This window comes from Phaenicophaeus curvirostris, chromosome 12, assembly GCF_032191515.1.
Source record: "Phaenicophaeus curvirostris isolate KB17595 chromosome 12, BPBGC_Pcur_1.0, whole genome shotgun sequence".
NCBI lineage: Eukaryota > Metazoa > Chordata > Aves > Cuculiformes > Cuculidae > Phaenicophaeus > Phaenicophaeus curvirostris.
In genome coordinates this window covers 3,082,605-3,110,083 of record NC_091403.1, presented here as the reverse complement: position 1 = coordinate 3,110,083, position 27,479 = coordinate 3,082,605, and the positions used below count along the sequence as shown (strand labels likewise).

The 27,479-nt window shown below is 40.2% G+C and overlaps 1 protein-coding gene across 1 annotated transcript; it reads left to right on the top strand.

Annotated features, from left to right (window-relative positions):
- The first annotated feature begins 5,462 nt into the window (after nucleotides 1-5,462).
- On the top strand, nucleotides 5,463-27,268 carry CA12 (carbonic anhydrase 12). The gene is made up of 10 exons (XM_069867130.1): nucleotides 5,463-5,680; nucleotides 8,851-8,871; nucleotides 15,073-15,252; nucleotides 16,553-16,695; nucleotides 17,583-17,678; nucleotides 19,318-19,381; nucleotides 19,839-19,996; nucleotides 21,035-21,161; nucleotides 25,215-25,299; nucleotides 25,576-27,268. Exons 1-10 carry the CDS (start codon nucleotides 5,491-5,493, stop codon nucleotides 25,658-25,660), a joined length of 1,149 nt encoding a protein of 382 aa, XP_069723231.1. The 5' UTR covers nucleotides 5,463-5,490; the 3' UTR covers nucleotides 25,661-27,268.
- Nucleotides 27,269-27,479: the final 211 nt, after the last annotated feature.

Below are 27,479 nucleotides of genomic sequence, written 5' to 3'. Positions count from 1 at the left end.
ACCATATTATTAAAGTATAAGCAGAATACATTTCATTTAAAACACACCATTTTTTCAGGTCTTCATGCAAAGAACTGGCTCCCACTTCCCTCTCCCTCTTCCCCCACTTCTAATTCCCTGTCTTTTGCAGTCACTATCCAGAGATTTACATTTCTGGAAAACTACAACACTGACTTCTTTCACATTGGCTTTTAAAGCCAACATATGACTGGCAAAGTGTTTACCAGCAAGACAAACCAAACAAGCTTTTTATGTCTCCAAAGCTAAGAAAATACTGCTTGGAGCACTGCATGCCTTGAGCTTCTGCAGGGGCAGAGCTCATTCTGCAAGCCCATCATGAGGAAACTGCTATTTTAATCATCTTGTAGTTGCTTAAGCATAGGTTCTCCTGTTCATTTAGAACAGTCTCAACCCAGAACACTATGCCATAAATACATCTGGAACTGAGGTTAAAGAAGAGTTAATATTCACCTCTCTAGTTTTATTTTAAAATAAAGCTTTAGATCTCTTGATGTGTAGCAGACATCACTGAGTCACTCCAGACAGCTTAAAGATATTTTGGAAAAAGCTGTAAAGTGAGTTTTGGGGTTTGTTTTTGTTTCTCTCTTTTTTTTTTTTTCTTCCCAGTCACAAGCAGACTTGGCTCAGTTATTTGGTTTTGTTTTGTAATAGAAGGAGAACTAGAGTAGCATAGAAGTTAACGAGCATGTAACACCCCTTAGCCACGTAGACACTCCACCAGAAAGGACTCCTGGCCTGACTCTAGCCAGCCATCCCGTGTTGATGGAGCTGGTGGGGTGGTGACAAGGGGCCTTTGCATTCATCCTCTGTGCAGCAGCATCAACTGCAGTGAACTTCTATGTTCAGAGCAAGAGCACAATTGCATCAGCAGGAGGAGGAAACAGAGCAGTGGGGAGATTTTACCAAACTTCTCCAGTTCATATGGCTTTATGGGTCTGGCTGGTGTGGGAAATACGTGGCATCTAAAGGTACTTACAAAGGTGTAGTGACAGAAATTAAGCAGAAGGAAGTCAGTCACACAGTCAGAAACTGAAATCCAGCATGGGGACTCCTGGTACCCTATCCAGATCGCTTCCTTCTGTCCTTCCAGCTTACAGTATAGACAAGGCCAGAACTGACAATGTAAGTATATGAATTCCTTTGTCTTCCCTATAGCAAAACTTTTATCTGGCTATTCCTTCAGCGGCGCACATTTAAGCACGTGAGCCAACACCACGACCACGTGCAGTGCATGAAGCAGACAGAGCAGAGACCAGCAACAAAAATGATTCTGTTATTCTGAGGAGTATTTCTGGCAGGATCCAGGAGTGCAAAGCAATGAGGAGAAAGCTGTGTTCCATCTTTAGCAGAATGCCTCACTTTGCCGTACTCTGTTTCTTGTCTTGTTTGCTTCAGCCTTTTTTTAACTACTCTTTTGGGCTTCCATGTATATACAGACAGGACAAATATAGTGACTCGCAAGTGTATACCTATTATTTAGTTGTTATATAAAGCCCACCTGAGAGCACGGTAAATTCACATTTTAGGTCTTCTGGAAAATTCTGCTGAAAATTTGTTCTGGTTTGTTGCCATCTTTCAGGGATCCTTTCTCATCCCCACACACAAGCAAATCCTCAACATGTTTTTAAATGAGTACAGAGAAACCCTGTTACTCACAACAGTGACCACAGAAAAGGTTTTTCCTTTGAGAGTCTTTTCTTATTTCATACAGCTTTACTAAGTAACCCTTCATACCATAGGATACCATTTGTGCTTTTCATGTGGTGGCAGGGGTCACCATCCTGGCAAGTGACAAGGAAATTGGTTGGAGCCTATTTTAGATATCAATTCTTGTTGCACATCGTTCATATAGCTCATCGCTTCTCCTCCATTCCCCTATTTAATGACTTAGGTCCTCAGTTCCTCTCTAACAACAGGGAAAGATCCGAGTCCCTGATAAAGTGGCATGTAAAATAGGCTGATAAATCAAAGACTGTAATGAAAAAAAGATGAGGGATATTTGTCTAGCGGGGTAATGCCATTATTCACATAAATGCAACAGATGAAGAGAGCTAACATTTAATACTTCTCCTCTATTTGCCTTACAAACACCATTTAAATATGCTTCAGAACACAAATACACGGAAATATTCTCAGCTTTATGCCCCATCGCTATTGCTCATTCAGTACTCCAACACGGCATCTCAGAAGAGTGCACAGAGCCAAAGATCAAAATGAGATGCCTGTGCTTTACAGAAGGGCCTGCAAATTCATCCATGTCCACAGATCAGGCTGGGAAAGTGAAGAGATATGACTGAGTGAGCTCCCCTCCCTTTTGCCCTACCATGAGATACAGACAAGCTGAAATAATGTAAAAAAAATATGTGTAGGTTTGTTTTTTTTCCCAGAAAAAGCACTCCTCCCTGAATTTTCATATTTAATGGGCAGGGAATATCAAATATTTACCAGTGTCACTTGTGCTTACTGACTGATCCACATCCAGGCTAACTAGCCTGCAATAAGTTACACAAAAATAATTTCCATGAACTTTGCAGAAAGCCCTCATAGGCACTAAAGGTTAACTCGCATAGATGCTCATCACCTCCTGTGTTGACACTCCTTGAAGAACAGCTGAAAGCCCACGTTCCCTATCTGCTTTCCTTCTAGAACAGCTGACTCTTCATTTGATTTCTCCATAACAGGGATGATATGACCCTTTCCTATGCTCTAGCATGGGAACCACTTTAGGAATTAGTTTGCATAACAAATCCGCAAGATATAACAAGATACAACAAGCTACATACAGTAACAGCAGTACAACACATATTCCATGGGAAAAGCACAACAGGGCAAAGCACAGTGAAGATTAAAAAAAAAAGAAAAAAAGAAATTTTGTCTGAGCATTTGTTGGATGATGCTGTCAAAGCTGTGCAAGCAAGGCCAAAGCAGTCATAAAGATACAGGGAACATTTGTAATTTCTTGCATTCTGGAATTGCTGAAAGCGTATTGTGTTCATTTCCTTTTCCCAATGTTCTTGAGTCCACCGTTGTGTTTGACAATGGCAGAGTCTGATTTAGTAAATCAATTTGGCAAGTTGCATGTCAGAAATCCAGCTGTTCCTGGCAGCCTTCAATCCCAACTGCAGAGTTAATTCAACTTTTTCCATTTAGTTTGGAAAAATGGCTATTCTGGGTCATTTATAATACAAACAGCTTTCATAAAAAGACCTGCACAACCTATTACATATAGTGTGTAGTCATTAAAGGCCTGTTGACTTATTGCAAATGGTGACAGCATCACTTGTTATCTGCATTTTTCATTTCTTTTTCCTTTGCCTTGTTCTCATACCTTCTGTGATTGCAGTAAAGTGTAAGCTCAGTTTATCTCCAACATTGGGACAAGAGGAAACCTATCATTCATCCCTTACATTTCTTTGCTCCAGCTTTAAAATGAGAAATCACAGCTAGAAAGAAACAGGATGTGGAATCATCTTCTGTTACAGTATAACTGCACTTCTGCAGTTCCATTCAACAGGGAATCTCATAACAATACTGAGTCTCCAGGGTCCTGCGGGGTGGCTGTGTTTTGTTTTTCTCCATCATCCACATCATCTTTCATCCTCCCTGTTCTTAGCTCTACTTATCGCTTTCTGTATTGTAAACACGTATTTTGATATGGCAAACACCCACACTCATGGAAAACATTCCTTCAGCGTAATGAGTTGTCTTGCACTTGTCCTATGTGCTTTCCAGGATGACTACCACATTGGTCTGTACGTTACTACTGCCTTAAACCCCACAAATTTTAGGAGACAGTGCAAGTTAAAGATTGATAAACACATACCACAAAATTTTAAACTGACCTTGCACACTGCAGATCCAAATCTACTACTCATGATGCTCACCAGTCTATGAAAACCTGGCTCTGTCTCTACCTCGGACTGATGCTGAGATGAAAACCAACTGCTAGCAACCTAAAATTTCTGAAACACAGACTAAAATGGCAAGCCCCGTGTGGTCTGTGCAGAATACAAGCGGGTAACTGTACTGGGGAGCTTTTTTTTTTCTTTTTCTGTGGTTTGTTTATTGCAAGAAAAGAGCTTTCTATCCAGCTGGCCATGAAAGCACAAGCACTGTCTGGAATTCCTCCTGAAGATGTGAAGCCAAACTACGTCAGAAACTGGGGAGGGAGCAGAGTAGGTAGTGAACACGCAAAGAAAGAGCTGAGGGAGATTCTAAGAACCAGCACACACTTCAGAATGAGGAACTTTACAAGTACACTGGCAGAAAAGAGGAAGAATGGAGGTATGAAAACACCGTTTGGCAGATAGCTCAGTCCACACCCTCCTGCACAAGGTTCTTCTGTAGAGCAGATAGTTTTCAACTGTAACTGATACAGCCTTAGCAGCTCGTCAGACAGGTTGCCACTGACGTGAAGGCTGATGACAAAACAGTTTCTGCTACAAAACCCAACAAAATTGTATTTCCAAACTTCCAACGGGTTAGGAGAGGTCCTGCATGCACCAACAACTGTGCGCTGGTAGCCCACATGCTTCAACACGCTCAGCATGCCCCTCTGTACAAACACAGTAGACATTATCCCTTTTTTTTGAACAATGGCACTTAAAAAGCCACATTAGAAACATTTTCACTACAGCTCCTGCTCTCTCCCTGTAGATTACATCTGGTTGAACCAGAACAAGCAGAATTAAAATGTTGGTTTACAAAATCCTAAGGGGAAGTATGATAGAGGAACTGTACTCAGTGACAGCTGCTTTCTGAAAGGCTACAGGGCATTAATTAGTTACTGCTGCTCTCCCTGCGATGGGAAGATAGGGCTACAGATGAACAGCAGCAACAGGCCAGAATCCTGCTCCACAGCATGTGCTCCTCTTTACCTCCCTCCATACATGTCCTGAACATAATATTAGACTCTGGAGCTGTTTCTTCACAAATTTTCATTTCTCCCTGCTTCATGTGTTCTCCTGGTTTTGAGAGCTTTCAGCTTAAAATAAAAAACATTCCTTACAGGTTGGATGGCTTTCATGGCAAGTGTCCATGGTCCCTCTCAGTTATTAACAGTCCCACACAGAGCCTCCCTCCAGCCCTCACAGGGACCCATTATGCTAAATCACACTGAGTCAAAAATGGTAGTTGAGGGAGACACTCTCAAATAGGCTAGCAAAACTCTGATGTGGTAAGGCCCACTAGAGGACAGCTTTTATAGGTATTTATGTCTTTGCTAAATAATTTCTGGTGTTCCACATTTAAATTCTCCTCTAAATGCTGGAGTATGTCCTGCGAGGAGCTCACCGTAACTGAGGTAATGAAGGATATGATCAGTTTTCTGAGAGTGCTGTGACCTAGAGGCAGGTCTGATTACATCATTTGTTTTGGGTTGAGTCTCCAGAGCTTTATAAAGAGCACTCCTAAAAGGAAAGGGAGAGACAAGAAGGCAGAAGAGCAATAACTCATTAGTAGAAGCTCTGTATGTGTGTCTCCTGCTATTTGCCACATATCTACAAGGGAGTTTCTTCAGAGTGCAGAGAAACCTGTGAACTGTCAGAATATTCTAAATCTTTCCTTGAGATGTCAGCCAAGAGCTTCAGTACAGTCACAGTAGCTACTGTGCTTATTTTCTTCCTAAAGGTACAACCCTCAAAGCAAGCGCCGTTGAATGGTAAAGTCTTTCAGCTTTCTATTTTATTGTCACTTGTACCTTAGGGCAGCTCATGCATGCAGAAAACCGGCATCTTTTAACTATTGCTATTTCAACAGCATGCTCAGAGTTGTGTGTTGTTGCAGTCTGCAGTTGTTTGCAGTTAGAATCCTTATTTCATTTTCTCAGAATGGGTATTCTGATACATACAGGAAAAAGAAATCTGTCCTTTGGTTTAGTGTGTGTTAAAGACTTCTTGCATGCTCAGTATGTTTTGCTTTGTGATCTTTTTGTTTCTCATAGAAAGAAGCAGACTGGCCCTTCTCAGAGTTAGTAGAAGTATCACACCTTTCCCTTTTCCCTGTAAATTTTTAAAGCAGAGGAAACGAATGCAATCCCTGTGAAGTGCTCCATATACTAGACTTCATTCTTTTATATTTAAACAGGCCCAATTTTAGGAGTTTAGTGCTCCTCACTCTCTTTTTAGGAATTAATGTTTATCTATTCAAGCTGATAATAATCTACCTATCATGGCTATAGGATATGAGGGAGAATCATTTTAAAGGGTTGTGTGAGAGGACTTACTCAGCATGTGTATGCATGGGAGGGAAATCCTGGATGCTGAAGTGTAATCAAGAGCAGTCAGCTTCATACAAAGCTCTGCCAAGACAAGCATTTTATGGGCTTTTTTGCATGAGCTGCTTAAGAGGTGGAATTCAAACTTTTAAGGTCACCTTCTTAACTTCAGGCATATATCCTCTATATATCCATATATTCTCTAGCAGAATCTCCCACCTCAAGGGCAGAGGTTCCTAGAGCTTGATGCTTTCCAGAATAACTGAGTAAAGCTACCAAGTGTTCCCGGTGCTTTCTGTAGCACAGAAGGTTTGCAAGCAACAGGATGTGTCAAAAAGACATCTTACAAGTAGTCCTGAAGGGAATGCAGAAGAACTCCTATCTTAAAATTAGACACCCAGCACCAAGAGAAGGCAAGAGTCACAGCATCTGCCTAACCCTGATATCTTCCCAAGTCAGAGACACAATTAACACAGATTATCACAACTAAAATCATTCCCACTTTCTCATCTCCCAGCTGATGCTGGAAAAATATTAATTCCCTGGACATTGATCAGTGAAACACAGATACACCAGCTCCAGGAATCTCCTCTGCCATGCATGGGCATGTAATCGTGTTACTCATCAGCACACCCACAAACACAGGCAGGAGAGCGCTCACAGGCACAGAGCTGTTGATAGTTCCTTTCTAGATGTGAATCAGACACTATAGACTCTCCCCCAATTTTAGGAGACTGTGTGATCGTCTGCCTCATCCTCATTTCAATATCAAGCAGAATAAGGGGAATAGCAACCTTGCTCACATTCTGGGGATGGCAGCAAATCACTTTTGCAGCTCTACATCTTCATTCAGATGAAATCAAAACGATTCTGCCATCTGGTCATCTGTTCACCTCCTGATCCCAGGTAGATGAAATAAGCATTAACTGTGCCTCAGCCGTACCTACATGAGTTGCTATTATTATGCTCATCAGGAAAGTGATAATGGGAATGAATTGCAGATCATCAAAATGTTCACAGGCTAAGGAAAATTTCACTTGGCAAATACTTTAAGCTTTCATTCATTTTTGTTTCAATAGGCATAAATGCTCAAAATATTTTAAATCTGTGAAATTGACTGTTTTAGGGTCTTTCTAGATTATAAAAACATATTTTTTGGCACTTGGTACACATTTTAATGGGTAGTAAGAAAACGAGCAGACAGTAGCTATTGTAGTTAAGTGAATATTTCTTCAAATCCTGCTCAGATGAGGATGTGGTGATTTGTAAAACTTGTTGACCATCAGTTGCTATCTTTATGCAAGTTTTAATTACAGAACATGCCAACCAGGGGGTACAAGTATCCCCCCCAAAATCCCAGTAAGAGATCATCCCCTACAGAAAGAAGGGGAGAGGAGAATGTGGTTTCTCATCTTGAAATCTAAAACAGTGCATGAATTCTTCTATGCTAGGAACCTGGGAAGTTTAGCCAGGATGATTACACAGACCTCATTTTGAAAATTCCAATGTAAAAGCAGGTAGCACACTGGTCCTAATGAACTGGAAGCAGAGAGCTTAGTGTTCCCAGCACATATCAGTGCATAAGAGCTAAGTGCAGCTGTTTTGCACATCCCTACAAATTAATCCCAAAACATTCCACTCAACATTCTTTGGAGAAGAATTCTATCTGTGACCAAAAAATGCAGCAGGAATCACGTTGTGAACAGACATATGTATGTGAGAATAAATATTTGCTGGCAAGCAAGCATGCATGCATGCACAGGCACACTGACTGTTTGCAAAACTTGTAATTCAGGGCTGTTTTCTAAGCCACAATAAAATGAAATTTGCGGAGAGTAAAGATCTGCATGAGCCTGATAACTGAAACTGTTCAGGTCTGTCAGAACAAGCATCTATAATTATTCAGATGCTGAATGACTGTAAGTAGGTTTCAGGCGAAAAAAAAAAAGATTCAAAAGGGCATTTAATAAGTCAAGCTATTTCCAAAGACATGCAGGGGCACTGTCTCAAGTTCAGTTCCTTAACCAATGGATGAATATTGATAATTTTAGCACTCACTCAGCCCCCCAGGATTCTCTGAGTTACATGGATTTGCATATCATACACTCTTTGTTCAAAGACCATCTATTCCTAGCTGTTTCAGCTGGCAAATCCCAGAGCTGCTGTACAGAAATGACTGTCCATCTTTTCTCAGTGCAGCAACTGGCAGTCCACTGATGTCTTTCAAACTCCTCAACTAGGTGTGAGGGGGTTCATTAGAGCTACACTACTTTTATAGTCCTTAGTTTCCTAACCAGAAAAAAATCAGGGATGTACCTGCATACAGAGTACGCGGCTAGTCCAGGAGAAAAAAAAAAGGCTGACATAAATTTTGTTCCAGGATTTAAGTGACCACAAGAAAGGTAAGCCCTATGGGCAGTAGGACAATTATAGTTATAATTTTGGTGAGAAGGGTTCATAGTCTTTGAAAGCATCTGTGTTTTACTGTACAGCTGTGGCTAGAAAGATAAAAGTATTGCAAAATTCAGTACACAGGCTTAAGTGGCAATTTGTTTCTTTAAAGTGTAAAATCAATTTCAAATATTCACAGTAATATTTCCTTTGTCTTTAAACAGGGTCAAAATGGTCTTATGTTGGTAAGTACTAATTTGTACATACTTTTGCACTCTAAAGAAATGTCAAACGTATACAGTTGAGAACCTACAGGGGTCACTATGATCATCCAGCTTTTGATCCTGCCCTTTGCCTGGAACTCTGTTATTCATCCACCAGGCTTCATACCTGGGTGATTGAGAGGTAGTTATTGGGTTCTAAATTGCCTTGTAGAATGACAGCAACTTCAGCAGACTAAGACTGGCCCTATAACTGCAGAGGTTCCCCAAAGCTCTCTGTTTCCCTGCCAGTCACAGACCAGCAGCACATTTCATCCTCTTTCTGCAATGAGCATATCATTCCTTACGCACATAGGTCTTAATTTTCAAGTAGAATCAGAGTTCAGTAAGTCACTTGCGTCATTTTATGGAGACTCAGCTCCTTGAAAATCCCAGCACCAACAAGGTAGAATGAATCATATTCAGGAAAGCCGTGCTATGTTGTTCACTAGTCCTTTAAGTCACTTGTTAAACCTGATGGCTGCTCAGTAAGTAGAATTATCTAGAGATTTTCTTTTAATTGACTAAATCCTCTGGCTAGTTATTTCGTCATTCAGAGCAGCGTTTCATATGCCACATGTCCACAGAGAAGTAGGCAGTACTGAGAACCTCAGAAAAAAAATGCTTGTTCTTAAAAGCCTTTGGTGTTGCTCCAAGACAACACAAAGAACCTCTGAGACTGAACTTGCTGCTAATAACTACTCCCTTTGGCTGTGCTCCAGTTTACCTGACTTGCTTCCCATAACCAAAAGGAAAGCTGTCATGTATGTGTATATATACTTGGCATTCTCATTAGGAAATAAAAGCCTGGCACCGTTTGAATAACAAAACCTGTGTTTTCCATCTTGACAGCAGCCATCAGATGAACTTAACCCTGCTGAGTAGTAAGGAAAGCAAAACTCCTTTTACTATCATCAGAGTAGAAGTTTTGCCCTCCTTTCTGGGGTAATGCTTGTTTAAATCAGTTACTTCCCCCTTTCTGGGAATTTGAGTTCCAGTGTTTATTTCAGAGTGCTTTTCCCAGTGCCCAAGTTCCTCAGTTACTGTTAAGTGCCCCCATACTGCAGTCTGAATTCTAACATGAACTGGAGGACAGACTGAAGGTTCACAAAACAGACTTTGTTTTTTTCTTTCAACTGCTCATTTTCAAATATATCTAGAAAATTATAGAAAAGCAACTTCAAAACATTAGAGTGGCCACTGAACTTGTACAGAATAATTCTTTTCATATGTCTGGAGAAAAACAGAGGTAGAATATTGGTCTGCACAGAGAAAAACTGCAATTAGAGAGACTGCAGTCACCCAGAAAAGAGCCTCTCCATACCCTCCTACTGATCTTGGTTCTTTGCAGCAGCCTACACCTTCCACCACTTACCTTTATCCCTGCAACACTTTGCAATGCCTCCCACTAAAATTAAGTCAACAGGAAGGGAAAGGAAATCAAACCATTATAATCACAGTGCAGACTGATGTCAAGATAAGGGTCAAGGTACAAGGTTAAGGGTGGAGGAGAAATCCGGGTGCTGACTGTCAATGAGAGTTCTATTTGTTCAGTGTGACAATATGTAAAACAACGTTGATACAGCGCTGGCAGCTCAGGACACGGTGGCAAAGCAAGATGACACTGCATGTGATCAGACCTTATCTAGTCAGTACAAAGAAATGAGCATTTGGCTTGGCTATAATGGAAACTACCACGTTAGATAAAATAAATATAAAGACTAAACCTCTCTTCTATTTGCCTCTTTCTTAGCAAAACTGCAGTGATGTTCCTCCTGATTTCACTATTTTTGTACACAGCCCGAGAAAAAGTGCCTAGGAGAAGCAGCACAGGCCAGTGAGCTGGGACATGAGCCCTGAGCCACCTCTGACACAGGCTTGCTTTGTGTCCTCTGATGGGCTGCTTCACCTTCTGTACACTAGGCAAAGCAGGCAAAGCGTACTGTAAGAAATGCATTCTCTGTTAAAGAACTAAAAGAATTGTTCTGATGCCCCACAGCTCAGGACAGAACACGCATGCAGCTATTGGCAATGTTGCTGTGTGGTTGGAAGGTGCAAGCCTCAAGTCCACTGCTCCAGAAGAGAATTGGTAGAATTGGAGAGCTGGGCTTCAATACTTTGGATTCTGGCTTTCTGCTTCTGTAATTTAAGAGGGCTGGAATGAAACCAAAGAACCAGAATCACTTCTTGGGAGCAGAAAAGCATCCACAATGAAGAAACCTAGCTTTCCAGGCAAGTTTAAAGAACAGTGCTAACGGAATTAATAACACACTTTAGCATGCAAGGAGTCAACTTCACACTACAACAGAATGACAAGAACTGTGTCTAACAGACATCAGGCTAATTGAATTGGCAAACTCTTTAGTTTTACTGCTGCCAAATACTCTACTGGAATCTGGTGAGGTGCTGAGAACCCATGCTAAGATCCCCCCATTTCCCCGTGGGAACTACCAGCTTTAGTGAACATGCTAGAACATGCACAAAAATTTTAATACAGCACTTGAGCAGCTACAGCCCTTGGAAACTCCTCTATCTCACCAGCTTCCCTCTGGACACATATGTGGAAAATATATACATACATGTGTACATAGAACGGCACGGCTGAGCTCTGCCTGTGCTCTAAGCGAAATGGAAACCAGGCAGTCACGTTACTCTGGCAGGGAGCCTCCACTTCTAACTCAGCCCTGGGCTAACGGCAGCTCTACAGCTTCCAGCTGGCTGAAGACAGGGCACAGTGCTCTGCCTGGCTGCAAAAATACCACAGACATTCCCTGTGTAACTGACCCAATGTATTTACTGCATTAGTAAAAGAACTTGGACACCCCACAAGAAGCTTGAGCAACATGAATATTAATTTATCATCAGAACAAAGGTCTGTTGGCAACACTAGTGTCTCGGAGGCCTGTTTTCTTCTTTAATTTAGCCAATATATACATCCTTGGAGCAGATACCGCTGTTGTTCCTAAAGGAACATTTGTCCTTCATCACCCAGCAGCACTAGGGCTGCGGGGCTGGCTTAGACATGGAAAGCTAAAGGCTGTCAAAGAAATCGGACGCATGCAGCCATGGTGCTGAGGGTATCTTACTCAGCTCTCTGTTCAGTTGGGCAACAAGTCCATCCAAAGAATCATTACTACTTTATTTACAGGTATCTTTTATAAAGTAGCCATGAGGGCACAGCCAAGCTCAGGGTTATTTACAGCGTGGTAAGGGAACATGGTCCTGGCAACTCATGTAAAAGAAGGCAGAGCACAAGCTGAATTTGACCAATTGAGTCCACACTCCCTACAACAGGGAGTGTTCATGGTTGCATCGAGAGCAACGGCAGCAGCAGCAGTCCTACTTCCATCCATATCAACAGCTCCAAACCTTAACTTGCTAACTCAAACTGCTGAATAGTAGCATTGAGTGGGTAGGACAGCCCATGACACAATTATTGCTCTGCTGACACAGTCCTGACAGGAACCCCATGGCAGCAAACATCATTTGAGATATTTTTGCAAAACTTCTTACGTTAATACCTTTTGGGACTTGTAGTACAAGCCAAGCTTAATACATCCACATGCTGTTCTTTATTTAGTAGTGATCAGACAGGGCCTTTGTGAACACAATGTGATTTCCACTGAATTTATCGGAATGTGCTGGCACTGAAAAAGGAAAACCTGGTTCATAATCAATCCCTCATTTTCAACAGACCTAGCTGAGAAACGCCTCTCAGCTGTGTGGTTTATTGACCATGGAAATCTCAATTTCACATACGCAAACCCAAGCTGCAGTGAGCTCAGCTCTTTGAGACAGGAGTCTTACAGGCACTCAAATTGAGCAGGAGTGAGGAAAAAACCAAAACCTGCTACAGCTTAGAGGCCTGTGAGCAGAGTTACAAGTCTATGTCAAGGAAAGAATTACTGCTAGTAAAGATCAAGGTACATAAAGACTGCAATAAATACAGCATTTTATAGAAAAGACAAGTTTCCCTTCTGAAGTGCTGATGGTGGCGTGGAAGTTCACATACTCATTTGCCAGCTCATAAGGGCATTAAATTCGTCCAAACATAGTACTGAGAAAGTGAGTGGTACTTCATGACATGGTTTCCACTGGCTGGGACTAGACTTTTATTTTACACATCAATTAAAAATTACCTAGTTATCAATTCTCCCAACCTATGATATGTAATATATTAAAGCCTTCTTGCAAATTCATTGTCTTAACAGTGCATAAATACCCCAATTTTTTAAAATTACTAAAGTCTTTTTGCAACAAAGGCTTCTCACCAATATTTCCTGACACTGCTGTAGTCTTAGCTCCCTGGAGAGCATTAAATTTCAGTGTAACTGTCTTGCACACGAAGTTTCAACCTCAAGAAACTACTGTTTCTTGGTGTATCCTGATATATATTTTCCTGGGAAGTATTATGGAGTATGTATATATGGCATGGAATGTATGCTGTTCTGGATGGATGTTATATGCCCAAAAATACACAGAGGATAGCATACAGTCTTCTATAATGTCAGCATAACATTTACTAGCCTTTAAAAAGAATTTCAGTAACTTTAAGATAGTACCATGAAGATCTAAGAGGACAGAAATTAATGATTGGCACTGAACTGGTGTCAAAGACAAAAGTTACAGCAACATCAAGGCCTGTATTACTGAAAAGCGCTCATTAAGCCTGAGTATCCATGCTGCAAACATCACGCACTAACCTATGTCTTGTATAATCCTGAAGAGCTTTAACAAGGAAGTAAGTTTGGTTTTGAGCACCAGAACTGAACTAGCCAGTTCTATCACATGTGCTATGTTTAAGTCAGATTCATCTCCACCATCTATACCCTCAGAAACTGTCTTTCACACAAAAAAGTGAGGCTCTACTAAAATTCTCCTGACTGTAAATTTTCCTTCAGAAAAGAGCTGAACTGGCTTTGCCACTTTGACCTGATCCAACATTACATTTTAGCATTCACGGTTCATGAAAGATGTTAACATACTGGAGAGACTTCAAAGAAGCCACAAGGAATACAGGTTTGGGAAAGAAGCCTTCTAATCAAAGACTCAAGGAATTCAATCTACTTAGTTTAAGAGAAGTGAGAAACCATGTCCTCTGTGTTACACAAAGTACTTCAATGAGGAACAAAAGTATGGTAACAGAAGGCTCTTCGATTTCTAAGCAAAGGATTAAAAGCAATCACTACCTAAACAAAGTCAAAGCTAGACAAACTCATGTGAAAAGCAAGCTGCCAAGCAGAATAATTATCCATGGGGCACTAATAAAGTATCTTTTACCTGCAATGCTTAAAGGAAGAGTAGAGAGTTTTTCCTTTCTGAAAGATGTGGCCTCACTAAAGTAGAAATGAATCCAGGGAGGTCCAATGGCCTGTGTTACACAGATTAGGCTGGGTGATCCCAAAAGACCTTCCTGCCTTAGAAAGAATCACCATGCAACTTCAGAGTCAAGGAGAAACACAGGCTGCAAGTACCTCTTTAGGTATTTAAATGAAAATGGTCTCAGTTTACAGCTTGCAAACAGCTGCTAGCTATTAATGTGTAATTAAATCAAAGGCACAGTTAAAAAAATCTCTCGATATTATCTATACTTTGTAGATCCTACCTAGGGCAAAAGACTGTAATGAGGGAAAGTTTCACCAGAGTTTAAGCAAGTTATTGCAGGTCAAATTATTGTAACACCTTCCAATTTTGCAAGTTAGCTTTTCACTGTGGGTTATGCAATATTGCTAGATAGAGCCAAACAGTTTGTACAATTAAGGAAAGGTTTATAAGGGTCTGACTTTCTGGGACTTCCATAGGGAAAAGTAATTCATGTCAATAAATAATATCAGAGATCCAGACTCTATTCGTGACACTTGTGGGATCTGAAGAGAGGTAACCCCATTTCCAGGATGCTGCTCCCTGCCAGGTCTGCAGCTCCCCAGGAGTCAAACATCAACAGCAGCTGAGACGGTCAAAAACTGAGGGGCAGTGAAGTGTCTCTGTGTGAGACCTCAGCTAGCATTTGGCCCTTTTTTATCTAATGGCACACTGGAAAGATGAAATTAAGTTAAAAAAATAAAAGTCTTAAAAATTCAGAAAAGGGTTTTTTCCAAGTTTTGGGTAAAGGCTGAAGCAGGGGAGTTTTTATATTAATTGTATAGTTAAGGCCTGACTAATGTGTCTCGTTGTTAATCTACACAGGTCCCGATGGAGAGAAGGCCTGGCCAATGAAATACCCATTTTGTGGAGGAGTATTCCAATCGCCAATAGATTTCCACAAAGATATTCTTCAGTATGATTCTAATCTCTTGCCTTTAGAATTCATAGGCTATAATGTGCCCTCCACTGACCACTTTACGTTGACCAATAATGGTCATTCAGGTAAGGGAGCATAACGACAGCAAAGGACTCTGAAGGGAAGAGTTGCTGGACCTCGTGCTATTTTATTTCATGGGTGAACTTTGATTATCAGATGAAATGAAGCTGAGATGATGAAGCCTTCACATCAGCGTACCTACATCTAGAGAACAGGCTAGGGAAACTTGAGAATGTATTAAGTACAAATGGATTCACAGTAAGCCGAATTGGCTGAGGTTTTTAAATAAACTCTAGACGTGTCAGAATTAATTCCTCGGCTTTTCTTATTACTTGGGTTGGAGTGCTCCAAAACAGAAACAGACATTGTGATTCTGTTAAATAGAGATGAACTGATAAAATATGGGTGCAATGGGTGTCTGACATTCCAGTCTAATCAAAGCAGCTCAGCTGAATTACAGGGCAGGGGGGAAGCTAGGAGCACCTTTCTGTTCCTTCGACTTCAGCTAGAAATCTCTTCAGTGTCAGATAAGATAGATAGAATGATAGAATGATAGATAGATTGATAGATAGATAGATAGATAGATAGATAGATAGATAGATAGATAGATAAAAAGAGAGAGAAATAATTAGAAATAGCGTACAAATACTACTAAATCAAAGTGTCAGGATAGTAGGTAAAAGCAGAGAAGATGCAGTCTCATAAAGGTCTACTATATTGACGCTATATACCAGTAAGCTTATCCCATCATTTTTTGCTCCTTCCTGAAACATTAGAAGACACAGACATAAGAACAGTAGTATGGCCCTCCTTCTTTGTATCTTCCTCTACTACATAAGCAACAAAATCTTTTTTGAATCTTTCATTAAAAGATGCCTGACAGGCAAACAGTTCTTTTTTTTCCTCACTCTTTCACAGGGGTAAACCTGCTTGTGTGTCAGAGTTTAAAAATATCACAAGAAATATTATTTTGTTAAGCCATTTTCAACCATTATAAGAGGACTGAAAGAAGATACATGAGTCTAAGTTTTGCTTTGACACCTCAATAAATGTCTCTCCAATAAGACTGAGGCAATTTTGCATTCTTCAGGGAGATGAAAGATTTCAATTAGCAGCAATTCTCACATTCAACTCCTTTAGCTTAAGAAAACTGAAAAAGTGTATATTCTATATTCACCTGAACTGCCAAAAGGATTAAAGACAACTAAAGTGTTTATCTCTTACCACAAGCAGAGATGGATTTGAGTTAAGAATCTGCTTTGTACATGCTCCGTATGTAATATACTTAGACAAAGTATCTATATTTGCGTTGTGCTTGAACTCTGCGGTATTGTTTGTTCCCATCTGGTTTTGGTCTGCTTACAGTGAAAATGTATCTGTCGCCTACCATGTACATCAGAAACCTCCCGTTTGAATACACTGCATCTCAGCTTCACCTACACTGGGGAAACAGGAACAAGTCAGAAGGCTCAGAGCACACAGTCAGTGGGAAGCATTTTGCAGCAGAGGTAAGACAAGCTAAGTCAAGGGAAAGAAATAAAGAAGGCTGGGCAGGTCCCTTTGTTTCAAAATGGGATCTTTATCTTGGGTATATGACTGGAAAAGGCTGCAAGGTTGTAAACCAAGTACCTATGATCAGGGCATACACTTAAAATAGGTGCATTGTGCACTGCACAAAGGATAGACTGCAACGTACTTCCATGAATATGCCACAAGTCAAAGAGTTAGAATTTAGGTTCAGGGTTGGCACTGGGTCAACTTGAATAATTACAAGCAAATTGCTAGATATTTGAGACCTTGGTTCTTCTCTGCAAACCAGGTAAATCTTCTAGCTACATGACATAGCTTCTCTGTCTACCTTTACCCAACTTCTTCTATCCAGTGAAAAACTATTTGTTATCTTTCCTAATCCTAAACTACAGATTTGGGAATAGATTTTGAAAAGCAGTACTAATCGGATATCTACCCCGAGATGAATTAAAAATAAACTAATGAGAAAAATTTGCTTGCATAAAAGCACTTCAGGAGTCTGTCTCTTCTCTAACTACATTTAAAACCGTGTTTTGCGTTCTAAACATCAGAGAGCCCCAAGAGTGCTCTCGTGTTACTTTTTTAGAAACATTTACTACTGCTACAGCCAAGATACCTTGAAGCTGAAGTGATGGATCTTCTTCCCCTTGCCATGATGTAGAGGGGGGAGTGACTCAACTACAGCAAGGCTGGGAGTGGCAGTTCCAGGACCTTGTGCTTCCCTCTAGGAAGATTTTACCACTGCACCCAGAAATCACTGAATGATCCCACTGTGTTAGCTTAGCCTGAGGTGGCTGCCCTGGTCATTTTTAGCTGCAAACATGAGCATGCCCCACACATTACCATAGTATCTCCTTCTTTGCAGCTGCACATCGTACATTACAACTCTGAGAAATATCCAGATGTAACAGCAGCAATGGACAAACCAGACGGACTGGCGGTTTTGGCTATTCTCCTTGAGGTAGGATGTGGGGTATTTCTTTCTGTTTAGGGACATTTGATGAACAAAATTATCTAGATTATTTAATGATGCAGTAGCTGAATTATTATTAACTCTCTCTTTCACATAAAAGGCCAGACTCCAGCAGCACACAGAACAAATATTAAGAGGAGTTCTGAATATTTCCTCATGTTTTTCAGTGGATTGACTTCAGCTACGTTAAATCCACATTTGCATTCATTTACAAACTAAGGATTGGTGGAGTTTATCAAACAACAGGCAAGAGTGAATTACAAGCTCCCTTATTCAAGAACTGCTTGCCGTGGCACGACACAGTTTTAACACAGCAGAGAGGCACAGGCAGACACAACCCTGGCTGTGGCTACTGGCTGTGGCCACTACGTGTAATTAGGATTTGACCACAGCCTTCAGGTCCCAAACTTCCCAGATGCTTTGAATTACAGATTTACAGGAAACAATTCAGTGCCCTTTTTAAGATGACAGGACAGCTTCCCATTTTTTTCCTCTAAAGTCCCACATACAAAGATAATAATGATCTGAAAGAAAAATTTTTAGCAGCTTGTATATATATAATTCCTCTTTTTCTTGAGCATTAAAACTCCTCAACAAGACAACTATAAAGATGATTTTTAAATGTGAGGATTTTCTGCAGCATAAAAAAACCCTGAAAACATACAGGTTTTCACATTTCCATCAAAAAAGTGAAAATGTTCTAGTTCGCAGACAAAGCTCTAATTATCATAAATATTATCCAAGCTCACTTCCTAGCAGCTCTAAGACTTGACAAGAAATTTGTGTTAAATTTCAGTTCATTTGGAAGTCGCAGCTGTGAAAAGCATCAGAGTATTGTATTTTATGCTAGGGAATAATACTGGGATTCTGGTTATTTCTAAGCAGTGGTGTTTAAAAATCAAATAAGGGAACAATGGAGATGAGGTCTTTGAAAAACTTTCAGACAGCTGGTGGCTATTACAGTTGATCTAAGGACATCCATTTACTATGTCTGCTTGTCAGAGGAGTTGCTAAGCACCAGCTCAAAAGAATTCATAAAAAAGACATTGATTATTAGACCAAAAAGCTGCTGGTAGCAGTTTAAAAACATGGTCTTGTTTGATAGTTGAGTTATAGCCCTTGCCAGTGGCCCTGCAGTACCCAACAGTGTCAATATTCATCCCCCTGGACCAAAAAGTCTTTGTGGTTTTGGATGGAAAAATGTGGCTTTGACTAGAAACCAGCAGAAGACTTGAGGACACTGTCAGTTGAGAACTTAGGCCTGCAATGTTCTCAGAGGGAGTGGTTTCTCTTCATTTGCACAGCATGCTGAACAGGCAAGGGCAATAGGGTCTTTCAAGTGCACACAAAAGGTCTGTACTGCAGTTGTTAAAACAGCACTATGACAAAGCAGCTCTAATAGCTCGGAGTGAGCAAGAGCGTTATTGGAGTTCTGAGGATAATGTTAACATTTTGAGTAAAAAGAAGAGTACTTAGCCATTCTAATATATGAATATGTGGACAGTGGACACACTTGCCTTATGACAGAGGCCATCGGCCATCAAATACCACTGTCTGCTGTGTGCAGAAGCAAACACTCATATTCAGACTGTGATAAGCACAGCTGTTAATAGTCTGTTCATTACAGATCGGACCCTTCAACCCTTCCTATGAAAAGATCTTCAGGCACTTCCGGAATGTGAAATATAAGGGTGAGTGGCTATAAATCCAACTGAGAATGGCTAAGAGTATCAGATGTCACCCTGAGGAGGTTCAAACGGCTGAAGAAATGGTCCAGAAATCCCAGACAAACCTGTCACAAACTCGGAAAGACTTACAAATACAGTGCATTTCTGCAAAGAATGCATGGCTTGCCTGCACTGTGGGTTTCTGACTGGGCCTTATTTCTTGCACACAGTAATTTTTTGTTAATATGGCCACAGTTTATCTTACAGAATACCACTTAGGTATCTAAGACAAGATTTGTACTTAGGAAACCTAGACAAAGCTGTATTCCTTACTAAACAGGGGTCATCTCTCTTAAAATGTATTTTTCCTTTCCTAGTGATATGACTGAAAGCATCCTCCTTACTGAAAAGCAAATTCACTTCACTGCTACACTACCTGTATAGTCATGACATAGCATTTAACATGAACTCCCTTTTTTAGATCAGATGGTCCAAGTTCCTGGTTTCGATATTCAAGAACTGCTTCCAGACGGACTGGATGAGTACTACCGCTACGAAGGGTCCCTGACAACTCCTCCTTGCTACCCTAGTGTTCTCTGGACAGTTTTCCGACACGCTGTTAAAATTTCTCAGGAGCAGGCAAGTTTAAATACAGCACGTGTTTTCCTGAGGTGTCTGCTAAAGAGCAGTAAACACACATTCTCATTTCTTCAATTCCTCTTAAGTTCCTGTAAAACTGAAAGATGACCATTGCTAAAATCCTTTAAGTGCAAAAAACTGCACAGAACTGACATACAACTATTCTGTTTGTAGTTAGCACATTTTCATTTGACCAGAACAAAGAACAGATGATTGCGTATCAATTGGTGTAAAATTAGTGTGAAAACTTATTCAAGTGAGACTGATTTCTGTTCTCCCTATGTATTTACTCCCTGCTTTGAGTCTTTCCATGAGTCACTTCCGGATCATGTTTGTTCAGGCTTTGTGGCTGAACTCCATTCACCAAGTATTTTAGTGTACTTTGATCCTGGCTAACCTAGGTATGGCAGGATGGGTAGATGTTAAGTTTCTAAAAACACAAGATATGTTATTTGTCAATCTTGAATCTTCTGGCTTTTCTCCAATGCACATTTTTTGTGCTCATCTAATGAACTGGTTTTGTTCTGAGGTGGCCACTTCCATATACTATAAACTCTCAATTCACTATCTTCTGATTCACCTGATTATAAACACAGGGGGAACAATGTTATTATCAAAATGTCTCATCAAATTACTGCATGCACCTTGTTATCAAAGTCCATTCTTATTTTTATCCATCCTGCCAAGTGATGTCTTTACCAAAGCAGAGAGTTCTTTCCTAAAGCAGCTTTTAGTAATGCTTAGGAGTTAGACTGTGCTAGGGAGAACATGCTGCAAAGGGCCACCACATTTCCTTTCACCCAGTTTTACTTGTGGATAATTACCAGGCAGGATTCATTTTATCAGGTTGTAAGCGAAACACAGGTTTGAGTTTGGAGATGTCACATTATTCTGTATTTGGGCCCACAGACCATGCAAGACTTAAGCATTACTTAATGTATCCTCTTCCCTTTGTCTACCCCCTTGATTTCAAACACACTCTCCATGGCATTGCTGCTTCTGTATGCTGGGAGCTGAACAGGGTGCTTCTCTTTATAGCTACTGGCACTGGAAACAGCCATGTACTGCACAGAGAGGGATGACCCAGAGCCCCTGGAAATGGTCGACAACTTCCGAAATGTTCAGGAATTTCATGAAAGACAGGTTTTTATCTCCTTCCGTGAAGGTAAGTTGTATGAACACTTCTATGCAAAGAAATAGCACACCGTGATTTGTGCACACTGGGAATAGCAAAGTGGCACTTCTATTGGACTGTACCACTACAAAAAATATAGTAATCTCATTTTCCTGCAGTTCACTTTGTTCCCTTTTCTCTGTTACTGCATTGCTGCATGGGCAGCAACTGTATGAGAACAAGGCATTCAAAGAGTACATAAGAAGTCTTTTTTTCCATAGTGTGTATCAGGCAAGCCCTGCAACCCTTCTGATCAGAGGCAAGAAGATAAGAGAACGAAGACATGTTTGGCCTTGTTATGCTTGGCAGAAATATCTGCTGTCACTCCAAACACTAAACAGTTCTCTACAGCTGAGCTGTTTCGGTCAGCATAAGTGCTTAAGCTGGTTTTGTCTCACCAGTGACATTTCCTGGTTCTTTGAAATATGAGGATTTATTTTAATGCAGACCACACATTCCCATTAAAGGGAATCACAACTTTGCCTCTCAGGAGACTATTTTGGGGAAATTACAAGAATTAGAAGAGGCCCTTGAGGAATTCAAACTTAAAACCAAAAATAATTTATATGATCCAGTGTTACAGAAGAAAAAAAATTGCCATCTTACAAGGAAGAACTGATTTAAAAGCTCAGTTCTGCAGTGCTGCACAACAACAATGCATAGGTCTGGGGAGCTAGTGCACAAACCCCTGCATCTGTGGTGAGAAGTTTAGCTGTGCCCCACAGTAAGGCACTGCAGTATATTGTTTGTGCAAAATGTATTGTTCCAATTTCTGTGCTGTCTTGCAAACAAACACTCAAGCAGCTGTGAAGCTGCTAAACGCACTGAAAGCAGATGGATGTATCTAGTCAAGCTACTATGATATTTGAAATTAAGAGTAAAAGATTTGGAAAAGAAAAGGCAGACTTCACAAAAACAATTGGCCAAGCAGTAAGCTTTCAAATTAAAATAACATTTCAGCTTGGTGTGCTAGTTTCTTCACTGTTTAGATGACAGACTTGAAAATGCAGGAGTTGTCCATACTGGGAAAATTCACACAACAGCCAGGGCAGGGAACAGTTTTCCCTGCAGGGATGCTGCAGTAGCCTCTCCCCCATGACATTCTTATACAACCAGGTATAAGAGGGTTAAAACTTTCTTCCCACACCTCCAATCTCGAACACTGGCTGCTAACTAGAGATGTAGTTGGGTCCAGAATGATTATTTTGGTAATACCCTTCAAATCTCTGCTCAAGTAAGATTACATACAACGATTTTAAACAGCAGAATCGGGATTTGCACCACAGCTGACAGGTTTCTGAGACTGTCAGGGTTCCTCTGCAGGCCCTTTCTTGCATCCATGCACAAACAACCTACTATAGCAATGCCACTGCAGAAACACTTACTGAAGTGACAAAAGTTCTAGAGTGAGCAGCTACCTTCTATTTAAAAGCCATTCACTGTGGAATCCTAGAAAACCAAATTGTACTTTTTCTACCTTCTCAAGTCATCAAGATTCAATATTTGGCACACTTGGCAAGGGTGTTTTGCTGGTTGCTAACCCCATCTATGAGCCAGTGATTCTCTGAGTCAGAATGGTCAGTCAGAAATGAGAAATGCAGTTTTCCATCTCTTTCTTCAGCTGACCTTTCAGCATCTGACTACTTTCTCTCTGTAATCACATTCATTACTTAAAAAGTAGAGAGTTACAACCCATGATCCCAATAACTGAAAATCAGATACTATGCTTCTCATCCAGGACTCTCTAAACACTTCACAGAAATAGTGTAAGCATTATTATTTCCATCTATGGGGGAGAATTTGACCTAGATGAGACTTTCTCAAAATTGTTGCTCTGAACTAGTGCCAAACCCAAGTATAACATTTGGCTCTCCCTCTGCTAAGTCACATTATTTGGTCCCATGCAGAAGTGACAGCAGCTATAAATGCATTTTCAATATATCTTTAAAGCTGGCATGACTTACTGGAGTTGAATTGTGTGGGTTACTGCCCACCCTGCTGTTCTCACCCAAGAACTGGTCAGTATGGCTATGAAAAGCATAGCTCAGTGCTACTTTAATAAAAATCCCATTCACTCTAAGTACATTTAATTACAAAAGCTCATTGACTTTATCAGTGAACCATAGAAAAATGTTCTACCCATTTCAAAAAAGGTATTCATCACCCCTGTAATCTCACATTCCACCTACAATGGTCACAAAGGCTCCCTCACAGGTGCAGTCCCTCACCTCAAGGAAAAAAGTAAAAAGAAAAAGGAGAAAAAAAAGGTTCCTGTCAAAGCACAAAGCACACCTGGCTGCTGGCTGCAAGTGTCCAGCCTGAAGCAGCTGGCTGCATCACAGGTAGGAACAGAGCACACTTATTAATAAGGGAAGGAGAGGCCACACAAAGAATCAGGACTTGGGCCAGGCAACCACAGAAATTTGTGAAATAAATCCTGTTGTGTACAATCGAGGTCCCTACTAAAGCAGGTTTTCAGAGAAACTTAGCATCAAGATCAAGGGCTGTCACCATCACCTGAGCACAGATGCCACAAGATGGGGCAATTGAGCTGTGTGTCACATCAAAAATGTAAATTACTGATGTGTTTGGTCATTATTTTGATGCTGATTATTAAAATCTAAATTTATGCTCACTATTAACAATTACTACATTTCAAAATGTCTCTAATTTTAAAGGATTATTCAGCAAAACTCAAACATGTTTACAATGTATTTTGCCTGTCAGCAATCTATTCCACCAAAATCAGCTTCCCATACATGCAGCTGAAATTCATTAAAATTCCACTGCCCACAAGTTCAATGAGAACTGGTGTCTTCACCATCCTGAAATGCTACCTAACTAAATTTCACAAGTAGGTCTTTTCATCAAACCAAAATGCCCCTTACTCTTCCTCTTGCCCCATCCCTGGAGGTGTTCAAGGCCAGGCTGGATGGGGCCTTGGGCAGCCTGATCCAGTGGGAGGTGACCCGTCCCATCACAGGGGGTTTGGAACTGGGTGATCTTTAAGGTCCCTTCTAACTCAAACCATTCCGTGACTCTTCAATCTACAAGACCTTTTTCTACAGTTACCAATTTGGTGTTATATTTTGTTATCCATTTAAAACACCTTTACTCTAACAAAACTCCCCCTTTTTAAAATACAGTTTACTCCAACTCCATGGATTGCAAGCTTCTACTCAGCTGGACTTAATAAAGTATCTAATGGGTTAAATGGGATAAGTTTAAACTCCAAGTTTTACATTTCTGTCTTCTCTAGAGCTGATTTAATAAGAGAAAATATTTTTGACGGAATACACGAAACCCGTCAGCTTCACTCTGAAACGGTTCTGACGCTCCTTTGAGAGAAACAGTCATTTGATGAAGTATAAAAAACAATGTGTAAATGAGTTATGAAATTGCAGTTAAGAAAAGAACACTCTCCTTCGAGATCTTTGGGAAGGCCAAAGTAAATAAAAATACTTTCATTGCCAAAAATACACATGAAGGTCATTATCAAAGATGGCATTATGATAATGTCTAACATCTCAATGCAATCATAAGATCACTGTTTTTCATATTAACATCCTGAACTTATTCTTACCTTCTCAGATGCCTCTATGCCACGTTCTCAACAGCAATGCATATCGCTCTTCAGCTGTCCACATTCAACAGTGTTCTTCTGCCTTGGAAAAACAAAAAGCATTAAATTTAACACTCGTAGTTGCCTGTGTTTAGTTCCTTGGTTTTGCTTATGCTGTCTTACACGTTACAGCATCGAACGCCACAGAGTTTCTGATCTGCTACGCCTGTGCCTGCATGTTGGCTTTGCAACTTTAGTGGGTGTCTAAATTAAGTGTTGTGAACTGTGCATCCAGCTGAGGGATTAGGACCGTCCAGTATATATCTATGTAAAGTTATCCATTCCATAATTGCAACATGGTATGAGCAAGCTGTAGGAAGGCTGCAGATACACAATGCAAATCTTAGGACAGAGCAGAGACTAGCCTTCTCCTCTTAAGTAAATGAAGTTAACTGTTTTGTATGCTTTTCCTCTTTTCCTAGGTTTTGTTGTGTCTGCTGTAATAGCCTGCGTTCTGGCAGTTCTCTTCATTCTTGCAGTAGCCGTCTGGCTGCTGAGGAGGAAAAGGTAAGATGTGGCTGTCACAACACAGGAAAAGAAGTCAAACCAAATTTTCCTTCTGACACAAAAAAGTGCTTCTGTGTTCAAAACGTATCATATTTTTAATAGTGGTAATGTTTCATCTTTTTATAAGATACGATCTCTTTCTATAAGCTTTGAATTGCATTTGCACTGGTATAGAGAAAAATAATCTCATGCATGAATAATGGACCATTTTAAGTAACTCATGGTTCTTTTCCTTCATTGGAATTACAATTATGTAATGAATTTATTTTGTTTTAGCTGCAAAAAAGGAGGCAAAGACAACAGAGGAGCTATCTACAAACCAGGCACATACAAGGAGGAAGAAGACATCTCTAAGCTTTGATGCCCTGCTCTGTAACGAAAGCCCCTTTTCATTCACAGCACTGATTTATTTTGCATTGGTGGAACACAGTCGCTTGTTCTTGGCTGATGATAAGCCTCAAGAGTGTTCTAAAAATGTACCAGCCAAAAGTTTTCTGTAGCCCTTGTTCTCTTGTTTTACAAAGACATACGATCAGTGAATAGTCCTGAGCTAAATTCCTCACCTCTTTTCATGTTTGCTACTTACTGAGTCTGGGTCTCTTAATCGATTTTACAGTTAATCCTAAACTCCAATTTTATGGTTTGTTTAGCACAGAATTTCCCACAGGTATTCAAATCTGAAGACACCCATCTAGCTTCAGGCACTCTTCCCTGCTAAATCAAGGAATTATTGTTTTAGCACCATGAAGACAAAGGGCAATGCATAATTCAGATCAGAATGTGAACTAGGTGGTTCAGCAGATGTAGTTTCTAGAACCACAGCAAATGATGCTAGTACATTCATCAGTGGCTTTGTATCAGGAATAATAAAGGAAAAAACAATGTAAATGCACTGTGAGCCACATTGATTGTTAATGGGGCTCAAACCCAGAACTCAGTACTGAGAAAACACTACTGCTAGAGGAACAGCTCACCTTCCAGTTATTACACAACCTCACAAATCTGTCAAGGAGGTCAACCTCTGTCTGTGATTGGAATTACAGAAGCATCTTGTCTTACTCTTCTGCTCTTATTTATAGTGTGTGTATGAATGATGTGGAGATAATGCAATTGCTGCTGCTTTTGAACAGACTTGTGATTTAATTACAAAAACTTGATTGATTTTACAGTATATATTTGATCCGTAATTATACAGTAGATGGTTTTGCTGATTTAGTTCTCTGAATTTAGTAATTTAATTACTAGAAAGTAATCAAAATTATCTTTTCAAATCTCATAAGCTAGATACTCGAGTCTCATTATGCATTTTTGAAAGCGAGAAGCATAAACCTCATTTTGTTTCCACTGAAGACAATGTGAAATGTCATTGACTTCAGGAGGAATATGGTTCAGACAGCCTAGCCCCAGATGTACACAGAATTCCTCTTGAATTTGACATCTAAAGTGAGGGCCTGAAGTGCTTGTATGCCAGCAGGAAGTGATTGAACACAGGCTTATACCTAAAATAACTTCCAGTCTGAATGCTGCTAAAAACTACTGGGGAAATTCCAATCTGAACTTTACACTTAGATCCGTTCTACATTCAGTAGCACCATCACTGTATTTGTAATTTTAACTAAATAAATGTGTGTTTTCTCCTTTGAAGATGGCAGACGCATACTTACATTTTAGATTCTTCCCCTTCTGGCCCCCAGAAAATTGTCTGATGTCAAAAGCAACCTATTGAGCGAAAGGAGAAATGACTTATCAATACTTACTGTACATGAAATTTAAGACCATAATCTAAGTAGATTGTATTTGCCAGCATTTTCATATTGTGTAAACAAGCACATAAATATGTTGTTGAAATGTCTGAAATAACTTAAGAAGCAGCTTTTGTATGCAATGGGAAACATTACCTACCTTTGAATGCAGGTGTTTAAAGACAAGAGTAGATAATAAACTTTAATGACGTTCCTGTGCTTTCTCTTATTTCTACTAGAAGGGCAACATTTTAATTAGTATTTTAATCTTCAGCTCCGCTGATTAGAAACATCGATCAATCACTCTCTTTCGCATGCAGCAGCCTTGGCACCTGTAAAAAGAAACATAAAAACCTCAGCCAAATACTACGTGCTTCCTGTGAGGAAAGGTCTCGTGTTACCAGCAAAGAAAACATATTACACATTAGGCAAAAAATG

What these genes read in the sequence shown, in the direction of transcription:
- CA12 (XM_069867130.1), top strand. Translation starts at nt 5,491, where the DNA reads ATGTGTGTCTCCTGCTATTTGCCACATATCTACAAGGGAGTTTCTTCA. An exon ending in TTTTGGCTATTCTCCTTGAG is followed by an intron (nt 17,679 to 19,317) that starts GTAGGATGTGGG and finishes TGTTCATTACAG; the next exon opens with ATCGGACCCTTCAACCCTTC. An exon ending in TTAAAATTTCTCAGGAGCAG is followed by an intron (nt 19,997 to 21,034) that starts GCAAGTTTAAAT and finishes TTCTCTTTATAG; the next exon opens with CTACTGGCACTGGAAACAGC.